Here is a 24,247-nt window from a genome sequence, read left to right on the forward strand (position 1 = left end):
TTAACTGCATTTAACAGAAAGGCTTTTATTGATTCAAATTGACAAAATTAGAGACCTAATTGATCACTTCAAAAGTTGGAGGACCCAACTGAAACAAACCTCCAAATATAGGGACCTCCGAACCTATTAAACAAAAAAAAAATGATAGTAGGTATCTGATCTTTCTCACAACTTGGAAGTATAAGATATAGAAGGCCATCAAATAAAATGGTTTAGGAGAAAGATCAACTTAGTCGTAGTAGTTTGAGATAAGAGAATATGTGACTTTACAAAGGAACTAGTATATCATATGAAACAGTCATGACCCCATTGGTTTCCTTGAAATGATGAATATTCGAGGAAGAAAATTTTTGTTGTTGGTGAAAATGTAAGACCCATGAAAAATGTCTATTTTAATACAGAATAGTAAATTTTAGAATTATTATTAGTAATAATAATTTTATTAGATAGAAAATATATGATAGAGAATTATAGTAATTTAAGAATGAGGGGTTCAAAATTTTGAGAACCTAATTTAAAAGTTTCTCTTTAAAAATAAAAATAAAAATTTTGAATAGTGCCCAAAGATAAGCATTCCACGTTGGTGCCAAGGGTGATCAGATATGTTTAAGTGCAAGTGAAATTAAAATATTATTTTTTTAATAAAATAATATTTTTCAAAAAAATAAAAATAAATTAGGAAGAAATTTTGGTTGCAAAGAGAGGAGAGACTCTGAAGGATTTTCGGGGAAAAAACTTCTGAGTAGGAAACTAAGTCTGGAAAAGAGGTAAGGGGAGCTAACCTTTATAAGCTTTTATATTATGATAAAATATCTTTTTATAACTATTCATGTCTTGAAATTATGTGCAATTACTGTTAATAAAAAACCTATGTGCTTGTTGTATAACTATTTGAATTTCTGCGTTAATATTATATGTTGTTGCTTTGAATCTGTGAATAAGAAATTTGTTAATAACAAGTTGAGGAACAATTTAGCTAGGAAGGACCTGGTACTTAAGTTGTCCATTGTGACACACCTCTCTTTCCTGGAAGTCTACTCGATGTGTTTTTAACTAAATTCTTATTAAACAGAACATATTCTGCTAATTTTATTTTGTAAAATACTCAATGGATATGAAATCTATGTTGAATGTATTATATTAAGTTGGATGTGAAATTATGTATTTGAACATAGTAAGAGTTTGGTGGAGAGACTTTGTAGTGACATGGCATGAGTTGATGAATCTGAACATGATGTGAGTCTCGTGGAGAGATTTTATAGTGATATGGTACACATTGATGTTGAGAGTCCTAATCGGAAGGCCATCCTGATACTCTAATAACTCTTCAATCTCAAGTAAAGAAGGATGAGTTATGTGGTGAGAGGAGTAGGAGGTCCTAGTCTCTGTGCCGGATTTGGACATGGGTGTTAACGGACTAACCTTGTGGTGATAGGTTGGATTGTATTTGGCCATGATTTTTTTTTTATGGGAAGTGTATGTCACCACAAGTGCAAGACCATCTGAGAGTTCCATCAATGTTCTATCCGGATTATAGAGTCTAGTATAATCATTGGTGTCTGATATGAATTTTTATTGAAAATGAAGTATGTGTAATAATTATGTTATACCTTATCTTAATATTTATCTTTCATGGTAGCTCACCCTTGCTTTTTGTGTTTGTGCTGAAAAAATTATATATTTTTGCGATGATCGTATAACGTATATGTTATACAGGAGCAGATGAGGGAATGTCATCTAATCCAGTTCAAGTGAAGATAGAGGCAGAAGAATAGTAGAGAAGAGTTCAAGTTATCTTTTTGATGAGAAGTTAAAATCTGAGTTTAAAAGTTGTAACTAGTGTGAAATTCTTTATACTTTCTTATGGAAGACTGTGTAAATGTTACAGTTCTCATATTTATTATATAAATAAAAAAAATAAAATTAGTGTGAAATCATGGGATGTTACAAGAACCACCACGGAAAAATCCAAAACCTCGAGAAACAGAACTTCCAGACGCAAATCAAACTCACTAAGAAGAATCAATAAAGGAGCAGAAATTACTATGAACAAAGGCAGAAGAAAACCCTAAATCACAACTCGAAACCCTAAAATGCAAGAATCAAGAATCTCCAATCACAACTCATCGTTGACGCTATCGTTGCCGGAAACTCAGCCCTTCACCCTCGTTGTTATCGGAGGTCTCTCGTGACATGTTATTGTCGTCTTCTAACGTCGTCACAACGCCGTTTGCACTCAGATGCAATCAAGGCTGAATCTGCGTCCATCATCGAAGGAGGAGGCTTCTGCAACGACCACTACTCCATGGACGCTCACGCACAAAGGTCTTCACACCGCCAGAATGTTGTCATTGTGTCATCTCCTTCGCATAACTGGAACTCGTGACCCCTCACACTGAAAACGACCATCGTGCGTAAAGAAGCCAAGAACACCGCCTAAATTGCGCCATCGCAGCGTAGTTGTCTTCACCACTACGAGGCCATCGCAGCGTCTTTTTTCCTTTCTATAACCCCTTATTTTAATTTTATGCACCTAATTAATAAAAAGTAAAAGACCATTTTACTCCTAGGTAGAAATATAAATATAATCAAAGAAAATAGCATAATAATTATGTCTTAATAAATATGTCCTCACAAGAACATTAATTAGCAAACAAAAACAGAAAAGTCACAAGACTACCTTATTTCTAATACCCCTATTTACCTAGACCTTACAATATTCCCTTAATTGAATCAAATGATGGGTGGGAATTTTAATGCTAAAGCAAGGGTTGCTTGTCTAGATCTCGGTAATGAAGACATGCCCTCAATTCATGTAGATGAGCGAAAGAAAAAAAAAAGGAGGTAGACAAGTGGAAGAGAGGAACCACAACCAAGAGTGTAATTTTCAGGTTGGAGAGTGAGAGTATTACAACAGTGTTAGTGACAGAAGGAGAAGACAATTCTACTTAAGAGGAAGAAGATAAGGGACTTGAATAGGGAGAGAATTTAAAGTTGTTCAGTGAGAGAGATTATATCCAATCATTTCTAAAAGGCTTAATACAACTTATATTCCCTATTTTCATCCACTTTGTTTAATGTGGAACTCAACATTTTTGAGTGTTTAATGTGGTCTTAGTTTTTGAAAATAGATATAATGAATGTGTGCTTTGTTTTTGGTTTTTGGGTGAAATGTTTGGTTTTGTTTTTATTATGTGATAAATAAAAGGAAATATGTGAACTGTATCTTGGGAATTAGCTAGAATATATTTATATGGGAGAGGGAGAAGTGAATTATTGAATTATTGAATGGGTGTTATTTGTTTTTCATGTCCAACATCCTAGGGATAATTTTGTGTAAGGTGGATTGGAATTAAAGGGAAAGGTGGATAGATAATTTTGGTTGGCACTCGCGGTTATCATAATGTGAAAAAGAAGTTTTATTGTAAAGGCATAAAGCTATCATGTGTTATTTTCTGGTGAGTTATAATTTATAAAGTTAGTCACTCTGTGATTGGAATTTAAAATAAGGATAGCATATTTCTTATATTGAACCGTGAGTTTTAATCAATAATTATATTACTTGAAGGTATGTATAGATTAATGCATTCTATGAGCTGTTTTGGGCTAGTTCGAGTTGCTTGGTTCTTGGTATTGATTAACTTAGATTAAATTATGGAAATGTTATTTTTATAACTTGTGATGAATGAGTTAATGTATATTATCAAGACTATGTTTGGAAAGCAATGAGAATGATGCTATAAACCTTGTGATTGGTGAACAAGCATGTTATTGATGAGTTAAGTCTATTATTGAGATTAAAGGTGGAATGTAATGAGATTGTGTTATAAGCCTTTTGAGGGGTGAACAATGCATATTATTGAGAATATGTATGGATTTGTGATATAAATATGAAACTATGTTATTTCTTTGTACTGTAGTCGGCCATGGATGAACTTTTCGTACTACACTACGTTAAGAATGTGTTGGACTCTCGTTTAAAGATAGTGATTCAAGTGTCACTTCCCTCTGCGCGGGGAGGTGGATGTCTCACCCAAAATGACTTCGGCTCGTGTGAGTATAGTGCTCGGTGGATACGCCTAACTGAAGTTTTTACTCATAACTCCTTGAGAAGTCGGGGACATAGGTCGGAAATCGCAATGGAAGACGACTTGAATTACCCTGTTAGGAACATGTTATGATGACACAGTATAAGGAAACGACATTGGGTCATGAATGGATTGGTTGTAATGTTAATGATTATGATTAAATATATGATTATATACTCTGTGGATAATATGATTATTGTATATTGTGTGTAATGATATTTCTGGTTGTTCATCCTTGCATGTTGTGGTTTCCACCTACGACGATCGTACTTCTACGGGAGTAGATGATGTTGCAATAAGACTGGATCGAAGTATGGCTGACGTAAGAGTTGAGATCTTTAATTTAGGAATGATCGTTTATTTTATTTAAAAGTTTTCAGACTTGGTATTTTATTGTAAACGAGATTATTTGATATTGTCGTTTTGAACAAACAACGTTTATAATTATGTTTTGCTTCCGCATCTTAATCAAAATAAAGTTTGATTATATTAAAGGATTGTTTTATGGAAATATTTTGTGAAAACTTTTTACACCGTGACATCTAAAAAATTGGGTCATATTACAATCCTTTAATATAATCAAACTTTATTTTGATTAAGACGCGAAATCAAAACACAATTATAAACGTTTTCGGTTCAAAACGACAATATCAAATAATCTCTTTTACAATAAAATACCAAGTCTTAAAACTTTTAAATATAATAAATGATGATTCCTGAAATACAGATCCATCCTCTCACGTCAACTACTTCAATCCAGTCTTATTTGCAACACCATTTTCTCCCGTACAAGTATGATCATCATAGGTGAAAACTACAACCACAACCACAACATGCAAGGGTGAGCAATCAGAAATATTATAACACATAATATACAATAATCATATTATTCACAGAGTATATAATCATACAACATATTTCATCACAGTCATTAACATTACAACCAATTCATTCATGACCCAATGTCGTTTCCTTCTACTGTGTTGTCATAATATGTTCCCAATAGGACAATTCGAGTTGTCTTTCATCGCAATTTCTGACCTATGTCCTCGACTTCTCAAGGAAGTATGAGTAAAAACTTCGGTTAGACGCATCCACCGAGCACTATACTCACACGAGCCGAAGCCATTTTGGGCGAGACATCCACTCCCCACGCATAGGCAAGTGACACTCGAATCACCATCTCTAAACGAGAGTCCAACACATTCTTAAGGTAGCGCAGTATAGAAAGTTCATCCATGACTGGCCATAGTATAAGAAAATAACAGTTTCGTATTCACATCACAAATCCATACATATTCTCAATAATATGCATTGCTCACTCCTCACAAGGCTTATAACATAATCTCATTGCATTTCACCTTTAATCTCAATAATAGACTTAACTCATCAATAACATGCATTCTTCACCAATCACAAAGTTTATAACATCATTCTCATTACTTTCCAAACATAATCTTGATAATATACATTAACTCATTCATCATAAGTTATAAAAATAACATCTCCGTAATTGAATCTAGATTAATCAATATCAAGAACTAAGTAACCTCAATTAACTCACAACAACTCATAAAACACATCAATCTATAAATACCTTCGACTAATATAATTATTAATTCAATATAAGAAGTAAGCAATCCTTACTTTATGTATTTACATAAAAACTTCTTTCTCACCATCCAACCAAAATTATCTGTCCACCTTTCCCTTTAATTCCAATCCACCCTACACAAAACTGATCCCCAGGATGCTGGACGTGAAAAGCAAATAGCACCCATTCAATAATTCAATAATTCAATAATTCACTTCTCCCTCTCCCATATGTATACTTGCGGGACCCATAAAGATTGGACCTCCCAATCATTCTTGAAATTTCACGTACTTGCCGAAAAGAGAATTCATTCTTTAAATAAAATGAAACCTAATATAATATATTAAATATAATATACGTAACTTTTATAGGTTCTGTTAAGTAGCCCGTCTTTTATTTTAAATTTACTTATCTTCCATTTTACAAAAGCCAAAACCTAGCTTTCTGTTTGTTAATTTCACGTAACTTATACATACACTTGTTTCTCGCTGCAAGTACTTAACCTTACATGCAAAAACTGTTCTCCTACGTACTAAGAACATCTTCACCATACCTTTCCTTACTTCATTTTCCTTTCACCTCCAACAAGTGCAACTATCTCAACCCAACCTTTCTCTTCCACTTTTTCTTTGAATAACCTACACCCAGACTTCTCATGCATACACAAACACTACCCATCTTTTCCTATTTAAGGGGGAGAAATTCAAGAACCAAAACCCAACCGGTTCACACATATTCATAAGTCATCCCCATATATTATACCATTCATACTAGAGGCAAATTAAAACACATCTCACCATAACAAACAATACACAAAGCTTATTTTACACAAACCAAATTTGGTTTCTCCACCAACACTATATAAAACTCACGCAACATTCCAACTCACTCCAAACTCTAAAGACAAATATATTCTAGCTACTCTCCTTACCTGGTTACTCCCAGTTTTGGGTATCGAAAACACTTATACTCAAGCTTCTCCCACAGCTTGCTGCTCTCCACTCATACTCACCAAAACTAGGGTTTTTCTCTCACTCACACGGTCTAGTCGACTCTCTCCTTAAGTTTTTAACCTAATCCCACTTTAAATATCCCTATTAATATCACTTTCTGTTTCCTATTATTATTTATTTCTGTATTTAATTATTTATTTAAAACTTATGATTCAACAAGCCCATTCTCTGCATGCAATATATCAAAAACAAAGAAAATATGTTAACAATTCTTTTTAATAATTTTTTAACAACATATCACTATTGATTCATATATTTAAAATTAATCAATTACAAATCTAAGTAATTATAAAAAAAACACTTTCCAAAAACAACTAGGGAATTCTCTCTTTGTTCCCAAAAAGCAAGCCGCACAGAGACCATTATTCTCAAATTAAAAATTAAAACTACCCAAAATATATATATATATATATATATATATATATATATATATATATATATATATATATGCATAAATCACAGAGCAATTCTCTCTCTTTCGTAAAAATACTTTGCATGCCAAAGAAAGAGATAAAATCTCAAATTCTATTGATTACAAAAACACAACAGGGCCCACTAAGAAATGTCATTTAAAAAAAAATTCTTTTAACAACATTTTTTTATAATTTTTTTGACAAAATTTGTTTGGTCTATCTCTAATATTTTTTAAAAAAAAATTTAAATAAATTTATATAAATTAATAAAATAGTGACATATGTCTTATTATAAAACAATTGTTAAAATATCATCATCCTTAAAAAAATTGAAAGAAAACAATACTCCCTCACACAAAACAGTAGCACCACACTCTTATTCATCATTTTATTATCAACAATAAAAGCTTGGAATGAAAAAATAGACAATGATATTTTAAGAAACTTCTTTTAAAACCTTTTTAACAATAGTACTACTATTTTATTGGTTTGTATATTTGAAATAGACCAATCACAAACTACCACATAAGCAGTTATAAAAAGATTATAAAAAAAAAGTTGTTAAAGACACATTTTTCTAAAAAAATATTTCCTTTAACAACTCTTAATTATATAAGATCCTAATATGTTAACAATTTTTTGACAATAAAATGCATATCATTATTTTATTAGTAATTTATTTTTAAAAAATATATTTAAAACGTATCAATCACAAACCATCAATTATTAAAAAAACTTTTTCTAACTGCGAGCTTCGCTGTCAAAATCGCGTGCAAGGTTCAAATACACATACTATCACCACTAAACCCAATCGTATTTATTGTAATAATAAAAATAATAATAATAATAATAATAATAATAATAATAATAATAATAATAATAATAATAATAATAATAATAATAATAATAATACAAACATTATTATATAAACTTTTCTTTAGATACTTTCGAAATTAAAAAATAAAACAATAATTAATTAATTTTCATATAATTCCTAAATATTTGTATCACCCAAATATATCATAATTAAATATTTAATATTAGAAATTATTAAAATAAAAAAAGTAAAATATATTTTTATTTTATCTAAATCTTACAAGCTGTATCTTGCTTTATGATTCTACTATGTCTATGAAGTAACAATTTAGGGATTTAATATTGTTTTATTTAGAGATTTATGATTTATTGCTTATGTCCTAGTTTCTGATTTATAAATTTACAATCTAGGGATTTATTTAGAGGACTGCATCTTGATTTCTAATATGTGCGTGCAAGTATTTTAATTGTGGTACGTCATTGACATTGTGTGATAGAGGTCATAGTGACTGACGATGATGGTTAGGATTTTTGTGTTGGAAGGATAAAAATAATGATATGACAATGTTAATATTGTGATGGACAAATCATATATGCAAGAAAAGAACACCTTATTCACTTATAGCTAATGTGAACATTGTGATGTTAACGGTTTACACATTATCAGAAAAAAAAAATATCAAATTGAACAAAAATTACAAAAATTGAAATCACATCAAAAACTCAAAAAAGTCAAGTCTCACATTAAACAAAATAGACAAAAATAAAAATAAAAAATGATAAAAGCCTTTCTAATATTAAGAAACCAAAAATTGCAAAAATAACTAATTTTAATTTTATATTATAGGTGAGAAGCCACAAACATATTTAATCTATACATGAATTCATATTATTTTAAAATTTATCTCAAATCTAATCCCATATTTTTACATCCAATCTTAAATTCATTTAATTTAATTGTAGTTGAATATATATTGTACAAGTTTTCAGATTTTGAAAAATCGAAAAATCGAAAATGCTTTAAAATGTCTGAAATTACAAAAATAAGATAGAATTGAGTTAATTCATAGAAAAACAAATCACATAAATTTAAAGGTGGAATCAAAGTTATATTAAAAATAGAAGTTAAACGTGACATTCAAATTGATTTTATAAAATAAAAATAATTCACATAATTTTTAAAAACATAAAACAAACTGAAGAAAAATATTAAGATTAACAAATAGAATTTATTTAAAATTTCAGTCATTATAAATTTTAAGATGTGAAATTATTTCTCAACTTTCTTGGAATAGGAACATTATAAATTATTACAGTAGTTTTAGGATGATTATATTAGGTAAATATCAAACATATACAGCAGATCACGCAAGCACCAGTGGTCTAGTGGTAGAATAGTACCCTGCCACGGTACAGACCCGGGTTCGATTCCCGGCTGGTGCAATTTTCTTTTTTGAATTTCTGTTTTGCAAATTGAAAAATACTGAATCGTTGACGATGACGTTTCATACAAATACAAATGCAATTTCAAATTTGTAGATCCTGGACAAATACAATTAAGGAAACATGGCTTACAATTTAGGACACAGACTTCAACATTTCCAAAAGGGTCCAAAGTATTTGAATATGAAAATTCCAAATTGTGCCATTATTGTGAAGTTAATGTAGCACCGACACATTCTACGTTTCAACTGTGCCATTTAACCATTATCCTCACAATTAATAGCAGACTCTAATACTAGTGGGGAAACAGTACCCCAGAGTCATCTACCAAATTAATTTTTTCACAACCCTTCTAAAAGTACTTTCATATTAAATGGTACAAACCACAAATATTTTTTTTTTTAAAATATCATTTCAGGTTTTAAACTTGAACACAAAATTAAAATTTTATGAATTTTAATTCAAATTACTTCATAAATTTTTCAAATTAATTGAATATAAACTTTTCAAAAGAACTAAAACATTTAATTCTATCTCTTTTAAGGTATATTTAACACCCAAAATGTAATTTTCAAATGGTTATCCAAACACCAACATTGTTGTTCACTAGCACATATGAACCCAAAAAGTAAAAACTGAAACTAGTTCACATCCAGCAGGAACAAAGAGAGGTTCCACCAAATTCCAATTCACTCACTACATTCATATCTAATAGAATAAAATGGTCCACAAAAACAGATAACTTATTTTAGTAACCTTAAAACTACTAAACAAGAGTAACTTTTTGTAATTACATTAGAACTTATCTACATTTATACCATCTCTAGTAACCTCATATGCTTCCCTTTTCCTTGTCTTCTTCATGCCGGCCATGAAATGGAGCTTTGGTCCCTCAGATGAAATGGTGGTTACTTTTACCCAGATCAGCACCTTAGTCTTTATTCCCTCTATTTCTGCTAGCTTTCCTTTCTCCAAATAACCACTCACACAGGTGGAGAACCTTAAGACTGATGAATCTCGGTAGCCGACTTCGCACACTTGAGGAATGTAAACAACAAGTTTCCCAGTTTCTTCATTGAATTCGTAGTTTGTTGCATCACGAGGAAACATTCCAATGGGTAGATCATACTCCTTTAGTAACTCCGTTAATGGCTTTTGCATCTTTCCTATGAAGCATCAAGAGGGTAATGTTAATCAAAAGGGAGAAGGGTAGGTTTGGGAAGTGTGAGATGACAATGAATGGAGAAAACAATGGGTGGAGAAGAATGTATATATCATCTTTGAAAGGACTTAACAGTTGTGTTAGGATTTGTAAAATTGGGATGCTAATAATTTTAATGTCATCTGAATGTACTAAAGATCAGACGCAAATAAACTACTTGCTTCCACAACTTACTTTACCTATAGAATGATCAAATACCAAAATTCATAAGATTTGTTGTACAAGATGACTTTGTCATATATGATGATGAGACGATGAATACCTTACAATCCATGTTTGTCACATTAATTTCAGTTTAGAATGTTTTGAAGTCCTTTTCAATGTATCTAGTTCTGTTCAGAAAAAGCAGTGCAAGTATATATCCCTATTCACACTAGAGTACCACCAAAACTCATCCATGCCTACACACACACACACAAAGTTGAAAGTGATTCATATTTCAAAATACTACTAACTTCCCATGTTAGTCCAGTTCACTCATCGTGGAGAATCCCCTTGCATTCAGGTCAAATAAAATTAATTACATATATGATTGATGAAATATGTATAATGGCTTTGGCAATCCAAGAGAATATTTTGAAACTTTGATGCATTTATATACTTGGGATTATGAGTTTAAATTAAAAGAACTCTACACTACAGCAAAGACTTCATAGCCTATGCTTGTACAAATGTTTGAGCAATACATACAAACATTATGATACAAACCTTTTAATTTGTTGACCAACCATTTGGTTCCCCCTTCAATACTGGTTGACAGTGACTGTTCAACAATGGCAAAGGTGTTAATAAAACATAAGCAATAAAATGTCCTCTCAAAATTTGTTAAATTTATGGGAAACATTACAAACCCAAGATGCACAAATGAACAGCAGAGGCATAAATCAATTTTGAGCATTGCATCTTCCCTAATATTCATATCAACCTAATCTTATTTATACCAAAGCAGGAAGAATTAGAGAACTAAAATCATTAAGTCATTAACTATCCAACAAATTTTGACCATATTAAGTGAACCTCAAAATTTCCAGCAAAGAAAAATGAATACCTTTCAGCACCAAAACAGAAACTAACTTCAAGCATGCATTGATATAATTACATACTAGTAATCATTATGGCTTACTGTAACACTCACACTACTTCTAACTTGGTTAGAAAAAATTAACAGTGCAATCTTAGTGCATCTCTCACCTGAATCACTTATATAGATTAAAAATTATCAAAACGGTTCTAGAAACATAATCTCACAGCATATGGTATCAAATTCTACACATAAGTTGTGGAGCAAATAGTATGGCTGGTTGCAAAGGGAGTTTGAGATACCACTTTGGCAATTTCATAACTTCTTATTTTTGGCATCAAAATGGGGGATTGCACAATCACTCTGGTTGAATTATTGGGATTGTTCCATGGTCTGAATTCGGCTTGGGGAAAAGGGTATTAGAAAACCCTACTGGAATCAGATTCTCCAACAGACATTACATATGTGATGACATATAGTCATCACATATCTTTAGAGAGACTAACCAAGTTGCAAATGCATTAGCCAAATCTAGTTTTTTTTTTTTTTTTTTTTTTTCTAATTTTGCCAGCGAAATTAATGATTTCATTCCTGGTTTATTTTTCTGCATTGGCAGACGCCTCATCCTCATGTCTTTTAGTCTGTAACTCCCCTGTTTCTTACAAGAAAAAGAAAAAACTCATGCAAAAAATTTGTAAAGCTTCTCTGTTCCTTTGTTTATTCACAACCTAAAATTTCCTTGCTAAGTTACTACTAGCCCCTTACCTATTGCTCCTTAAAAAATTTATTGCCCAATTCTTTTTGAATCTCATGTCCCCTACAAAATAAATGAGTCGCGAAATTAATCTTCCAATGCTGAGAACTGAACTCTAATCCTGGACTCAATGCCAGTGTTTTGCTCGCCTTTTAAAACTAAAAATCTCAGAACTGATGATCACCGTAGTATTTTATAATTTAAGTATCTATAAACATTTCATACACATTTATAGATAGTGTTTCTTTTCAGTTTCAGTGAAACTGCTTCAAAACTAAAGTAAATATGGTTAGTTTGCTACACTCATCACAATGATAACAGATTGACTAACCACCAGGAAATATATCATATTCAAACATTGCAACCTTCCCCGAGATTTATGGTATCCACATATGAAAAGCAGGAGAATTTGAAAAACAAAGCATCATTAACTACCAAATAACCCAGGTTTCATTCAATAAAGAACTCCAAGTAACCAAAAGGGAAAAACGAACCAACATCTACAAGTAAATTCATTGTGGGTGTGCAAAAGAAAAGAAATATAATCAGAGTAAAAAGGTACTACCAAGAATTTAAAATTCGGATGAAGGTTACAGCCTGATTTCAAAAGGGTGCACCTTCTACTGATATAAACCAAAACCTCAAATCCACTTCATGCACCATGATTTTATCTTGTAGTTCACCTTCCACCACCCATACCAGACCTAAAATTTCTCTAGCACACATAAAAGACTAGCTAAACTAATTTTTCTCATCACTCCCTAAAACAACCTAAACAAACCACAAATTGAAAATGTCCCCTTTTCATAGAACCCCAAAAGGGCACGCCTGTGTGCATTATCCACATATATAATCATCATTTACATCTCTATTTCAACCCTTAACCCTCAACCGAAACCATTGCTCAATGGTTGAACAAGAAATTAAATTCCATTTTTTTTTCAAAAGAGGGGCAAATATGACAGCCAGAACCACAAAATTGAAGCATTCATACGGTAAAGGAAGAAGAAAAAACTCAATAAAGGAAATTTTTTGCAAATAAAAGATAGAAAATTAAGAATGAATCTAACAAAAGATTAAAAGGGTGTTAAGGACTGTGGTGCGTACGTTGATATCATCTCCAACAGAGTTAAACTCCTTGCTGGCCTTGCGGCTGAACCAGTATGACCCCACCTTGTTCAATATCTCATCCATAGTTGAGTTCTTCTCTTCTCTCTTCCTTCTCAGAATAAACAACTTCACAACATAAATTCTGAGAAGTCTAAACTCTGACCAAACCTCTGCTACGTTCTTTTCACTTTATTGTTGCTTTTGGAATAAAGTATTTTGCTTTGTACCCAAAATAGATAGATGGATTATTTTCTCAATTACTAAGCCGCGTGGATAATTCATACAATAAATTTTCTAATTATTTTAAGGTAGAAGAGAACAAAATAATTAAATACAGATTAATAAATATTTTGTTTACTTTAATTTCTTAAAAATTTTAGTTTTAACCCTTTAAATACAAAATGTAGTGTTTCGGTTATAAAGTTGGTCTAACTCCAACACCTACATCTTGAGAGCTTTTCTTCTGATATAAGTCTTGGTTCTTCTCTCGTACCGTTCGGTCGGGTACATGTTAAAAGTGTTCTTACGCTCAAGTCAGTGGGTAGTCAAATGGTAGAGATAGAGAGAAAGTGAAAGTTCAAGTAAAATGTGCAATCAATGTGACCAATTACCACCTATCTTTGACTTCTATTTATAGTTTTTACAATGGGCTCGTAATTAACAAAATCTTAATCACGGCCTAATTGTTGGCCTAATATCTTTAATCATGTTTTACCTTAATTTAGTCCTGATGTTATCTTTCATCTTCATCGAACGTCTCACCCAAAATTATTATTTCTAATCGGCCGGACGTCGTACCAACACCGACTATTTTAGACGATGCTACTTGATCGGAATCTGCCTCATGAGCTTGTATTGTCTTTTCGAGTGGTTCTGGTGGGTGTTGTTCCTGCGGGACATACTGACCGAGCATCTTTCATACACCGCCTGACCCCTATGGTACATAGGCCTCCCAAGCCCTAGGCGACGTAGTGGTTGTAGGGTCTGAAGAGCAGTCCGGGCATCCTGGTGTTGGGCCGTCGATGCACTGTTAACGATGTGGGAATGTTTGGGCGGGAAAAGACATGTGGCATCAGCAAGGAGACTATCAACTCCTGTCATCTGTAACCTCCACAGATTTGGGTCGTTAGTCGTGATAACTTTGGACGGTGGAGATGTGTTGCAATTTTTCAAAAATTTCTCTATAAATAGGGCGTTGGGTTCTGCCATTGTCACGCTCTTCCAACTTCTTTTCTCTTCAGACTCCATACGTTTTCCCCTAGGTAAAAAGATGACTATTGTCGAGGTTGAGTCTTCCTTGGAGTCGTCAGGTCGTGGCGGCGACGGTGTGGGGAGTGGCGATTGTGGCGACTACGGTGGTTAGTCTGCTTATTCGGACTCTGCATCCTCTTCCCCAAAAAGGCTTACTCCGATAGGGGAGGCACAACCTGTCGTGGCCGGAGAAGCCCAGCCCGCTCCAAACGTCGATGGTGGCACCTCGGGAACACAGTCCCCTAACTACGGAGGGGATATGATTCTTAATGGGATTCCCCTTTACCTACTTCAGGGGGGAGTAACTGTCGACCCGATCTCTTTAGTTCCGATCGGTAGCCTGCCAGCGATTGGAGGATACGATTGGGCTAGTCGTGACATGAACGCCCAAGTATCTTACTATCACTCGCGAATGCGTCTCCGTGACTTAATAAGTCGGTCTTATATTGTTCGGGAAGTAGAGGACGCCTGGCTAGTTCGCGCGACAGTCAATCGGGAGAACGAGCGGGTGTCCCACGGAAAGGAGTCCAGTGTTGATGATTTCTTTTTCGTTTATGCTAACTTTTTCAACCAGTTGCATATTCGGCTTCCTTTCACCGGCTTCCAGACGGCTCTTCTTCGGGAGTTTAATGTGACACCAACACAACTTCACCCAAATGCCTAGGCCATTGTACAGGCGTTCGGCACGCTATGCATGGCGGTGAGAGTAGCTCCTCCCGTCCCCGCCTTCTTACATTTTTTTTACGTTCGTCCTTCCCCCGAAGGGCGGCTGGGTTTCCTTGACATCTGTAAAGGATCGAACTCTATTCAATCCGTACTCAGAGTCTTATAAGAATTTTAAAGATCAATTTTTAAGATCTTGATTAATGGGTCCGACCGAAGTGAGTTCTGTGATGAGGCGGGGCTCCCTCTCTTTTCCTTTTTATTGGACGAGGGAGCCAAAGAAAATAAAAGATTATCCCATGCGTTTGGTAGATCTGGGAGACCTTTTCGTCGTGGAGACCCTCAATGCCCTCCCCCGTCGCCTTCCAGCCTGCGGCTTGGTTGACTGCCTTCCTTATGAGGACTGTGACTGAATGGTGTTCGGTATGCTATTTATCTGTTTTGTGTCTCTTATTAGTAAAGTGATGTTAACTTAGCTAGGTTTATGTTTTCTTTTCAGATATCATGGCCACTCCCGCTCCCCGCCAATCCAACTTCATGGCGTCGAAGAGGGGGTCTACAGGTGTCTCTTCTATAGTTAGAGGGTCGGCCCCTCCTCTACCCAGGCGTCCACCTCCGGCCAGCAGATCCATTCCCACTAGCCGTCCTACAGTTGGTCGGGATATCTAGGAGGGTTTACCGGTTGGGGTGAGCATGCTATTTTAGGTAGTTCACACGTCCTAGTCGGGGAATGCTCCTCCAACCCCAGGATTCCTCTTGTCGCAGTGACCGGGACCCTTCCAGTAGTCAACCCTGAACCTCTTATAGAAGTAGCTTCCCAATCAGCTCTGCCCGATACTTCAGTGTCGGCCCAAAAAAAGAGGAAATCACGCAGAGAAAGCGACAAGTCCTCCTCCAAGAGGAGTCGTCATGAGGGTAGTGTTCCCAATGCTCCCTGACCACTTCTCGGTGGTGTTTTCAGCGTCAAGTTTAATGTAGGCCACCCGGTCGACTTCCATATGGGTGCCATCCATAAAGTGGTGCTGAACGGGCTTTCCGAGCCCCAGCTGACTAACGCCATGTATGAGATGTCCACCCGCGTGGCATCCATGGCCGATCGTCGTGGGGTGGCCAAAGTTAAGGGGGAGCTGGCCGAGGAGAAGCGAACGACAGCTGCTCTTCGCGAGGAGTTGGAAGCTTTGAGGACGGTCCATGAGGAAATCGAAAAGTGCTAGACAACAATGCAAACATAGCTGAACGAGGCAAACTCCAAGTTGGCTGAGACGATCGATCTCTTAAAGAAGGCCCAATCCACCAATGGTTGTCTGGCCAAGGAGTGTAACAAGTTGAAGCTAGAGGCCATCAAGCAGAAAGAGGTGGAGTGCAAGCTTCAGTAGAAGAATGACGTCCTTACTGAAGAGCTTGTCGGGGCAAAAATGGAGTGTTACCAATAAGGAGTATTGGTAAATCTTGAAGAAAATTGTTTTGATGATGCTGCAAGAAGTTTTATTTGAAGAGGATATTAGATTATTTAAAAGCAATTTGTAGAAATTAAATGTAGTAGGAAAGTCTTAAAAACTTTGTAAAACTTGTATTTTTTACTGAAATAATCGATTATGGAGAAGCAATAATCGATTATCACAAGTCCTTCAGGAATAATCGATTATCATTTCATATAATCGATTATCACATTTTCAAAAACCTGTAACAGACTTGAATAATCGATTATCACTTACAATAATCGATTATTTGTGGCAGTTGGGAGATGACTTTTCAGTTTCTGGCCCTGGGCTTATAAATAGGTGCTTTGAGAACTTCAGAAAATAACTTTTGAATAGAGAGCCTTTGTAGAATACAGTTTGTCTGAGGAAGTTCTCAAAAGCTAGTTCAGTTCCCTTGCTTGGTCTCGTGAATAGGAGAAGCTCGCATTTCATGTGTCGATAGTCGGAGTGGTTCTCTTCGAGTTGGCAAGGTGCTTTGTCTGGTCTCGTGAATAGGAGAAGCTCGTGTTTCGTGTGTCGAAAGTCGGAGCGGTTCTCTTCGAGTTGGCAGAGTGTTTGCTTCCGGTTCGTGTGTCGAAGGAAGCATTCCAGTTCGTTTGTCGAAGGAAGTTACTCACTGCACTCTTCCGGTTCGTTTGTCGAAGGAAGGTGTTTTCTATCCCTTACTCATTTCATTATCTTGTAATCTGTACAACTATATTTTTAGTGAAAATAATTAATTACTTTTTATAGTGATTAACAACTATACGTAGAATCTTTTGATTCGAACCAGTATAAAAATCATTTGTGTAATTTTTTCTCTTCCCTACACTCTTTGATCTTTTAAGCACTCCAACTGTTTGATAAAATTTTTACAAGAAATTTAAAACTGATGAAGGAACTATTTTTGTGACCGAACACGCTTTCCGTTTACTTTATGTTTTATTGTACTGCGTCGTACTCTATCTCAGAACGATACCGATTATTCCAACAAAGAGGTGGTTAAGCTAAAGGCCAGCATTGTCGTAAACATGAATAAGGGTTTTATAAGGCCTTGCGAGAGGCGACCGTCCTTCTCAATGTCCATGAACCTTTTGATGTTGGTTTTGACATTGAAAATAATGTATATGGTGACGAATTGGTGCATCTTTGATCGCCGACTGTTTCTGCGGACCCTGTGAACCCTGCTTCTGTTGATCCGATCGTCCCCGAGGAAGTAGCTGAAGTGGACCCCGCAGAAACATTTAGTATTTTTGCCTTGTTTCCTTTTATTAGTAGTTTGATTATCTACTTTTAAAAGTAACACTATTAACTTTATAATCCTACACTTTGAGGACTTGTCATGTTATTAAAGAATTGAAAGAAATGATTATGTATAAAATACTCTTTTAGTAAATTTTGTTTTTAAATTTTTTTAATGGAGAAAAAAGGTCAAAATTAACAGTGTCAAATATTTTGTTAAAGATTATGATCGAGTTTATAAAAAATTAGGTAGAGACATAATTAATCCAAATATATGATACAAAATAAGATAAATTATATGGCAAAAATTATTACTAAAAAGATGTTTGAAAATGTAAACATAACATTCAATATAATTCATCACTATTTCATGCTCAAATTTAAACATATAATTAATTATACAATATCACATCAATTTAGAATTAATTTTATCATCCAAATAACTGAAATCATTAATCCTAGTATAAGTAAAAGCAGGTATATTTTCTTGTTTTTCTTAAATATTTTGTTCTCTTCTACTATTAATTTAAAAGGAATTGAATAGATAAATGTTGACTTTTAGTAAAGAGATATACAAATATGAACATTCATTTTTTACAATAAATCAACTTCATTAACTAAGAAAGTTATAGACAAATATTCACTCTTGAATTAGAAATCTAATTAGATGATTTATCTTTTTTAATACAGAGATGATTTATATGTATCCTTTTGCAATGAAACGTTGAAGAATATGGATTTAATTAGTAGCTAGTATACGAGTGTGATATCTTGAATATTTAAATATTGTGAATTTGAGTGTTGTTTTGCATGTTCTTAGCATTAGATAACATGTGTCATGTCTATTTAACATTAACATAGTAGGACTAGATTATAATTAGAAGACCATGGGGTGTGAAAGGAAAGTGATTACTAAACTATTATATTCTTAAATATATTGAATACTTAATTTAATATTTTTATTTTTTTATATTTAATTTATTATTTCACAAAAAAATACTCAATTCTACTAACTTCATTTTTTTATTAACTTATTTAATTACAAAGCCAGACATACAGTTTTTGTAGACTCGATATTATTACTTGACGATAATAATGCATTTGCACTTTTCACACATACTATGAACTTGGTACATTAACCAAATTATTAACAAAGAGCATACTTTCTCTTAATAAAATTTATTTATTTATTGATAATTTTTCTTAAAGAGTGCTAATCCATTAAACTATCTTAAAAATTAATATATATATATATATATATATATATATATATATAAAATATTTTTACAATATTTAAACATATACGATATTTTTACAATATCTAAACATCCTATATATACAATATTTAAACATCCTATATATACAATATTTTTACAATACATTTAATAATTAATAACACGGAAAAATATATACAATATTTTTACAATATTTAAACATATACGATATTTTTATAATATTTAAACATCATATATATATAATATTTTTACAATAGGTTTAATTGCTTCTTTTGTCCCCAGTTTAGTTGAAGTGTGTCAAATTCGTCTCCATTTTAGAAAAATGTCAATTTCGTCCCCATATAGAAAAAATTTGTGTCAATCAAGTCATCTCCGTTAAAAATCATTGTTTTCAAAACTCACTTTATCCACTGCAAAATCAGGGATCAGACCCATGAAGTGGTTATTATTCAAAACTCACTTTAAGTTTTTAACACCATTAATTTGTATTTAACGAAAATGACTTGATTGATACAATTTTTTTTTAATATGGGGACAAAATTGACATTTTTCCAAAATGGGGACGAATTTGACACACTTCAATCAAACTGGGGACAAAATAAGCAATTAAACCTTTTACAATATTTAAACATCATATATATATACAATATATATACAATATTTAAACATCATATATATACAATATTTTTACAATCACTTAATACCTTCATCAAACAGTTTTCATTGTTTAATATACACAATCATAGCAATATAAAATCATATAAAATATCCTATATATAAAACATCTTTTATGTAACTAAGATTTTTCAGTTTTTTTATATTAATTAGGTTTAAACCCTTTTTTGGTCCCTAAGTTAAGTTCTGATGTTCAGTTTAGTCCCCGCTTTTAAAAATGTCAACCTTTAGTTCCTATGATATGAAAAATGTATCAAATCAGTCTTATTCGTTAACAAATCACAAGTTTTTCATTAAGTGATTTGTTGTTCATAACACCTTCTGTTAACAAATCACAAAATATTGGATACCTAGGTATGAAAACTTGTAATTTATTGTTCATTAAGTGTTGTCATGAGGACTGATATGATACATTTTTTATATCATAGGGACTAAAGGTTGACATTTTTAAAAGCGGGAACTAAACTGAACATCAGAACTTAACTTAGGGACCAAAAAAGGGTTTAAACCTATTAATTATTTCAAAATAAACACATGTTACTTATGATAACTAAGATTCTTTATTTTTTTATATTAATAAATACAAAATAAACACATGCTACTTAATAATTTAGATTCTTCAAATTTTTAGTTTATTTTATATCAATCGGTCCAATTACTATTGTTTCAATTTGATCGATCAAAGTAATATCTTATAAGAATTTCAGAAGAAGAGGGTGAAAAAGAAGTTAGGTGAGCCAATGAGCCAACCTGTTTAACCTACCAACTCGTGATAGGTCGGGTCGGGTTCGAGTTTTTTCAGCTCGCTAATAAATGAGCCAAGTTGGGTTGGCTCACTAAGTGGCCAACCTGTGGTGGGTCGGGTCGGGCCTGGTTATCCGTTTTGACAACTCTAGAAAATTTATGAAAGTTTGTGTATAATGTCACCGTATGATATATTATAAAAAATATTTTAATAAATAAAATTAAATAATTACTATTTTACTCTTAAAGATAAATATGACATAAAATTAAATATTAAAAGTAAAAATTATGTTAAAATAAAATTTAAACTGATATTTAAAATTAAAAAAATATTATTATTATTATAAATATTATTATTTTATTGATACCAAAAATCAATTATAACCTTCACCAGATAAAAATCGATTTGTCCATCATTATAATGAAGTTCCAGAGTTAAAACAAGAAATCCAGAATCAATTCCACTATCACATGTGTCAATTGGAATAGATTCTAGCTTCCTACACAAACACGTGGAATCGATTCTAGAAACAGAAGAGTCGATTCCAACCTCCAACATGAAAAACATGAAACTAATTCCACAAGCGCAAGATTCTATTCCATCCTTCAATATCAAACATGGAATTAATTCCACTACAAAAACAATCGATTCTTTCCTATTTGAAGCATAGGGAATTAATTCCATTGCCACCATAATCAGTTCCAACCCCTCTAAAGTGAAGGATGTTTTGGACAATGCTATTTTAAACTAAGGTGAAGGATGTTTTAGTCATTCACTCGTATATGAACAATCAATCCCCCCACATCACTTGCTTCATGCGTGGATGCTTCATTCCTCTCTCGTAAATTGTGTCCTGGAAATATTCTCAAATCCATTGAAACAAACTTGTAAGGGAGACATAAATTCATCCTCACGCTTATGCTTGTACAATGTGGCACCTGGAAACAAACACAATCTAAATTTGTTCATATATCAATAATATATAATGTGAAGAGACATGGGAGAAGAAAACATACACACTTTTATATAGATTCATTTGATCATACAAATTATGTTTAGGACTCAATCAACTGATTGAATTCCTCTAAATAGACTAATGTTGTAAAGTATATGATCAGTATTCTTCGAGCTCGTTGTTAATTTCTTGAGTAAATTTTGGGCTTGTAGTTACTTCTCACTAATTCCTTGAGTATTGTCTGGGCTTGTAGTCGCTCGTAACTCCAACCTTAATCAAGTATTCCTTTTCTAAGTCATTTTTGGCTTAATTTAGAGTATTATTTTGAATTTCATCCACTCCTATATGATTATTCAAGTATTCTTTCAATAAGACATTTTTTGCTTCAACAAGTATTAGTCACTTCTAGCTAATAGTCGAGTATTCTTTGCCAAACAACCATTATTAACTAAGATAATTAGTTTGTACAATTAATGATTGAGAATTGAGGATAAAAAAAGTTCTTACTAGAAAGGTTGATCATGTGTTGACATATGTAAGATAAATTATCATTTTATCTTGTTAGGTGAACATAAACAATGTTCTTATCTAAATAGTTTACTTGAAAATTTGAAAGGAGTATGGACTCTATATAACGTAATCTCGAGTGTTGCTCCCTCCACATTCCCAAGTGCTCCTCCACCTCCCCACTATTTTCATTTATTCCAAAAATATTTTATATCTCTCAACTATTTTCTTTTATTCCAAAAATACTCTACACCCCGAATATCCTCAACAATCTTTTTCTTTCTCTCTCTACATTAATGGAGCATTCAAATGGTTCAGATTTGAATTTGTGATATACTGCAAAATATAAAATTTAAAGAAAACTTCAATATTAGTGTTTCTATCACTTCCATTTTATATTAATAGTAAATAATAATAATAATATATTATTATTATATACTAGCTTTATAATAACAAAAAAACTAAATAAATTCCAAATCTTTAAGAAATAAATTTTCTTTTATATTTTAAGTATTTAATAATATTTTCATATTATTTATCTAATAAATTAAATATTTTATTCAAGTTATTTGAGTCGAATATGTTTGTAAGTTAAAACATAATATAATGTTAAAAATTATAGATATTAAATGTAAAAAAAAAAACACACATATATATAAATATTTTTCTAGAAATTTAGAACAAAATTTTACTATTTATTAAGTAATTTGAAGAAAAAAAAATATATTAAACAACAAGAATAAAATTAAATCAAATTTATTTAAGGGAATATATCATAAGTTCAAATCTTAGGTACTGTGCATTTACTTGATTTGTCTAAATTGTAACGTTGTTGAAGAAAATTAACTTTAACTATTCATCCAAAATATTATTAGATGTGACTTGTCCTTCATCTAATAGATCTATTTGGCAAACAAAAGATGTAGGCAATCCCTACAACATAGAATAAACACTTTATGCGATTTCATTTGGTATGAGATTAGTTTACTTCTATACGCTTGTCACCTGAATACATATATGTTATGTTAAATGTAAAATAAGGACTACACAATGTTATATTATCTGTCAAACAAAATACATACATATTACAATACTATCGAGATTAATGAAGTGATATCATATTTTTATGGAAAATGATATTTTGACACCAATTTTTTGACACCATTTTGACACTGCACACGTGTCAAAATGTGGTTGGACGATTTCAAATTAAAAAAAAAAAAAACTTTGGTTTTTTTCTTCCAAATATGCCCTTGTTTCAGTTTTTTTTAATTTGAAATCGTCCAACCACGTTTTGACACGTGTGCAGTGTCAAAATAGTGTCAAAAATTGGTATCAAAATATCATTTTCCTATTTTTATACTAAGTTATTTTAGCACTTAACCAAAAGTAAATTGTGTTGGACTTTTGTTTTAACAATTTTAAATAAAATTACTATGTTAATGAATTTCTAGTAGTGTGTATGGTGCATTAATCAATTCTATTACTATACTTTTAAATAACTTAAATAGGCAAAAGAAAAATAAACACTCAATATTGATTTAAAGATATTTTATGTGAGACAAACTAAAAATATTATGAAAGAGGTTGGAGGAGGTTATTTAATCGATGTTCATTTTGAATACATTTTGTTAAGATTAAGGTTAGAATGAAACTTTTCTATTTGAAAAAAAAAATACACTTGTTAAAGTTAAGATGGAAAGAAGATTAGATTGAAGACTTTGATTGAGATTAAGTTGAAAAATATTTTATTAAGATTGAATTGTTAAACATATTTTATTTAGATTTAACGAAAAATGGTATGGTTGAGGTTCAATTAATAAAGTCTAAAATTTTTTTCTTACCAATTTCCACTCATTCATAGTGTGGGAGATTACTCTCACTCATGGTATAAGAATTGTCAATAACATGACGAATTCTCATACATGCTCAATATCAACTCGTAGTTAACAATATATATATATATATATATATATATATATATATATATATATATATATATATATATATATATATATATATATATATATATATATATAT

General features: G+C 32.2%; 1 protein-coding gene and 1 non-coding gene across 2 annotated transcripts; one reads left to right on the forward strand and one right to left on the reverse strand.

Moving 5' to 3' along the window:
• Positions 1–9,296: 9,296 nt before the first annotated feature.
• Positions 9,297–9,367, forward strand: TRNAG-GCC. Its single transcript has one exon. It is a non-coding gene; the product is annotated as a tRNA-Gly (tRNA).
• Positions 9,368–9,943: 576 nt separating this feature from the next.
• On the reverse strand, positions 9,944–13,678 carry LOC106758702 (uncharacterized protein At5g01610). The gene is made up of 3 exons (XM_014641662.2): positions 13,472–13,678; positions 11,298–11,352; positions 9,944–10,533 (listed from the first exon to the last, which is right to left on the reverse strand). Exons 1-3 carry the CDS (start codon positions 13,556–13,558, stop codon positions 10,163–10,165), a joined length of 513 nt encoding a protein of 170 aa, XP_014497148.1. The 5' UTR covers positions 13,559–13,678; the 3' UTR covers positions 9,944–10,162.
• Between the last annotated feature and the right edge of the window lie 10,569 nt (positions 13,679–24,247).

This window comes from Vigna radiata, chromosome 4 (genome assembly GCF_000741045.1).
Source record: "Vigna radiata var. radiata cultivar VC1973A chromosome 4, Vradiata_ver6, whole genome shotgun sequence".
Classification (NCBI taxonomy): domain Eukaryota; kingdom Viridiplantae; phylum Streptophyta; class Magnoliopsida; order Fabales; family Fabaceae; genus Vigna; species Vigna radiata.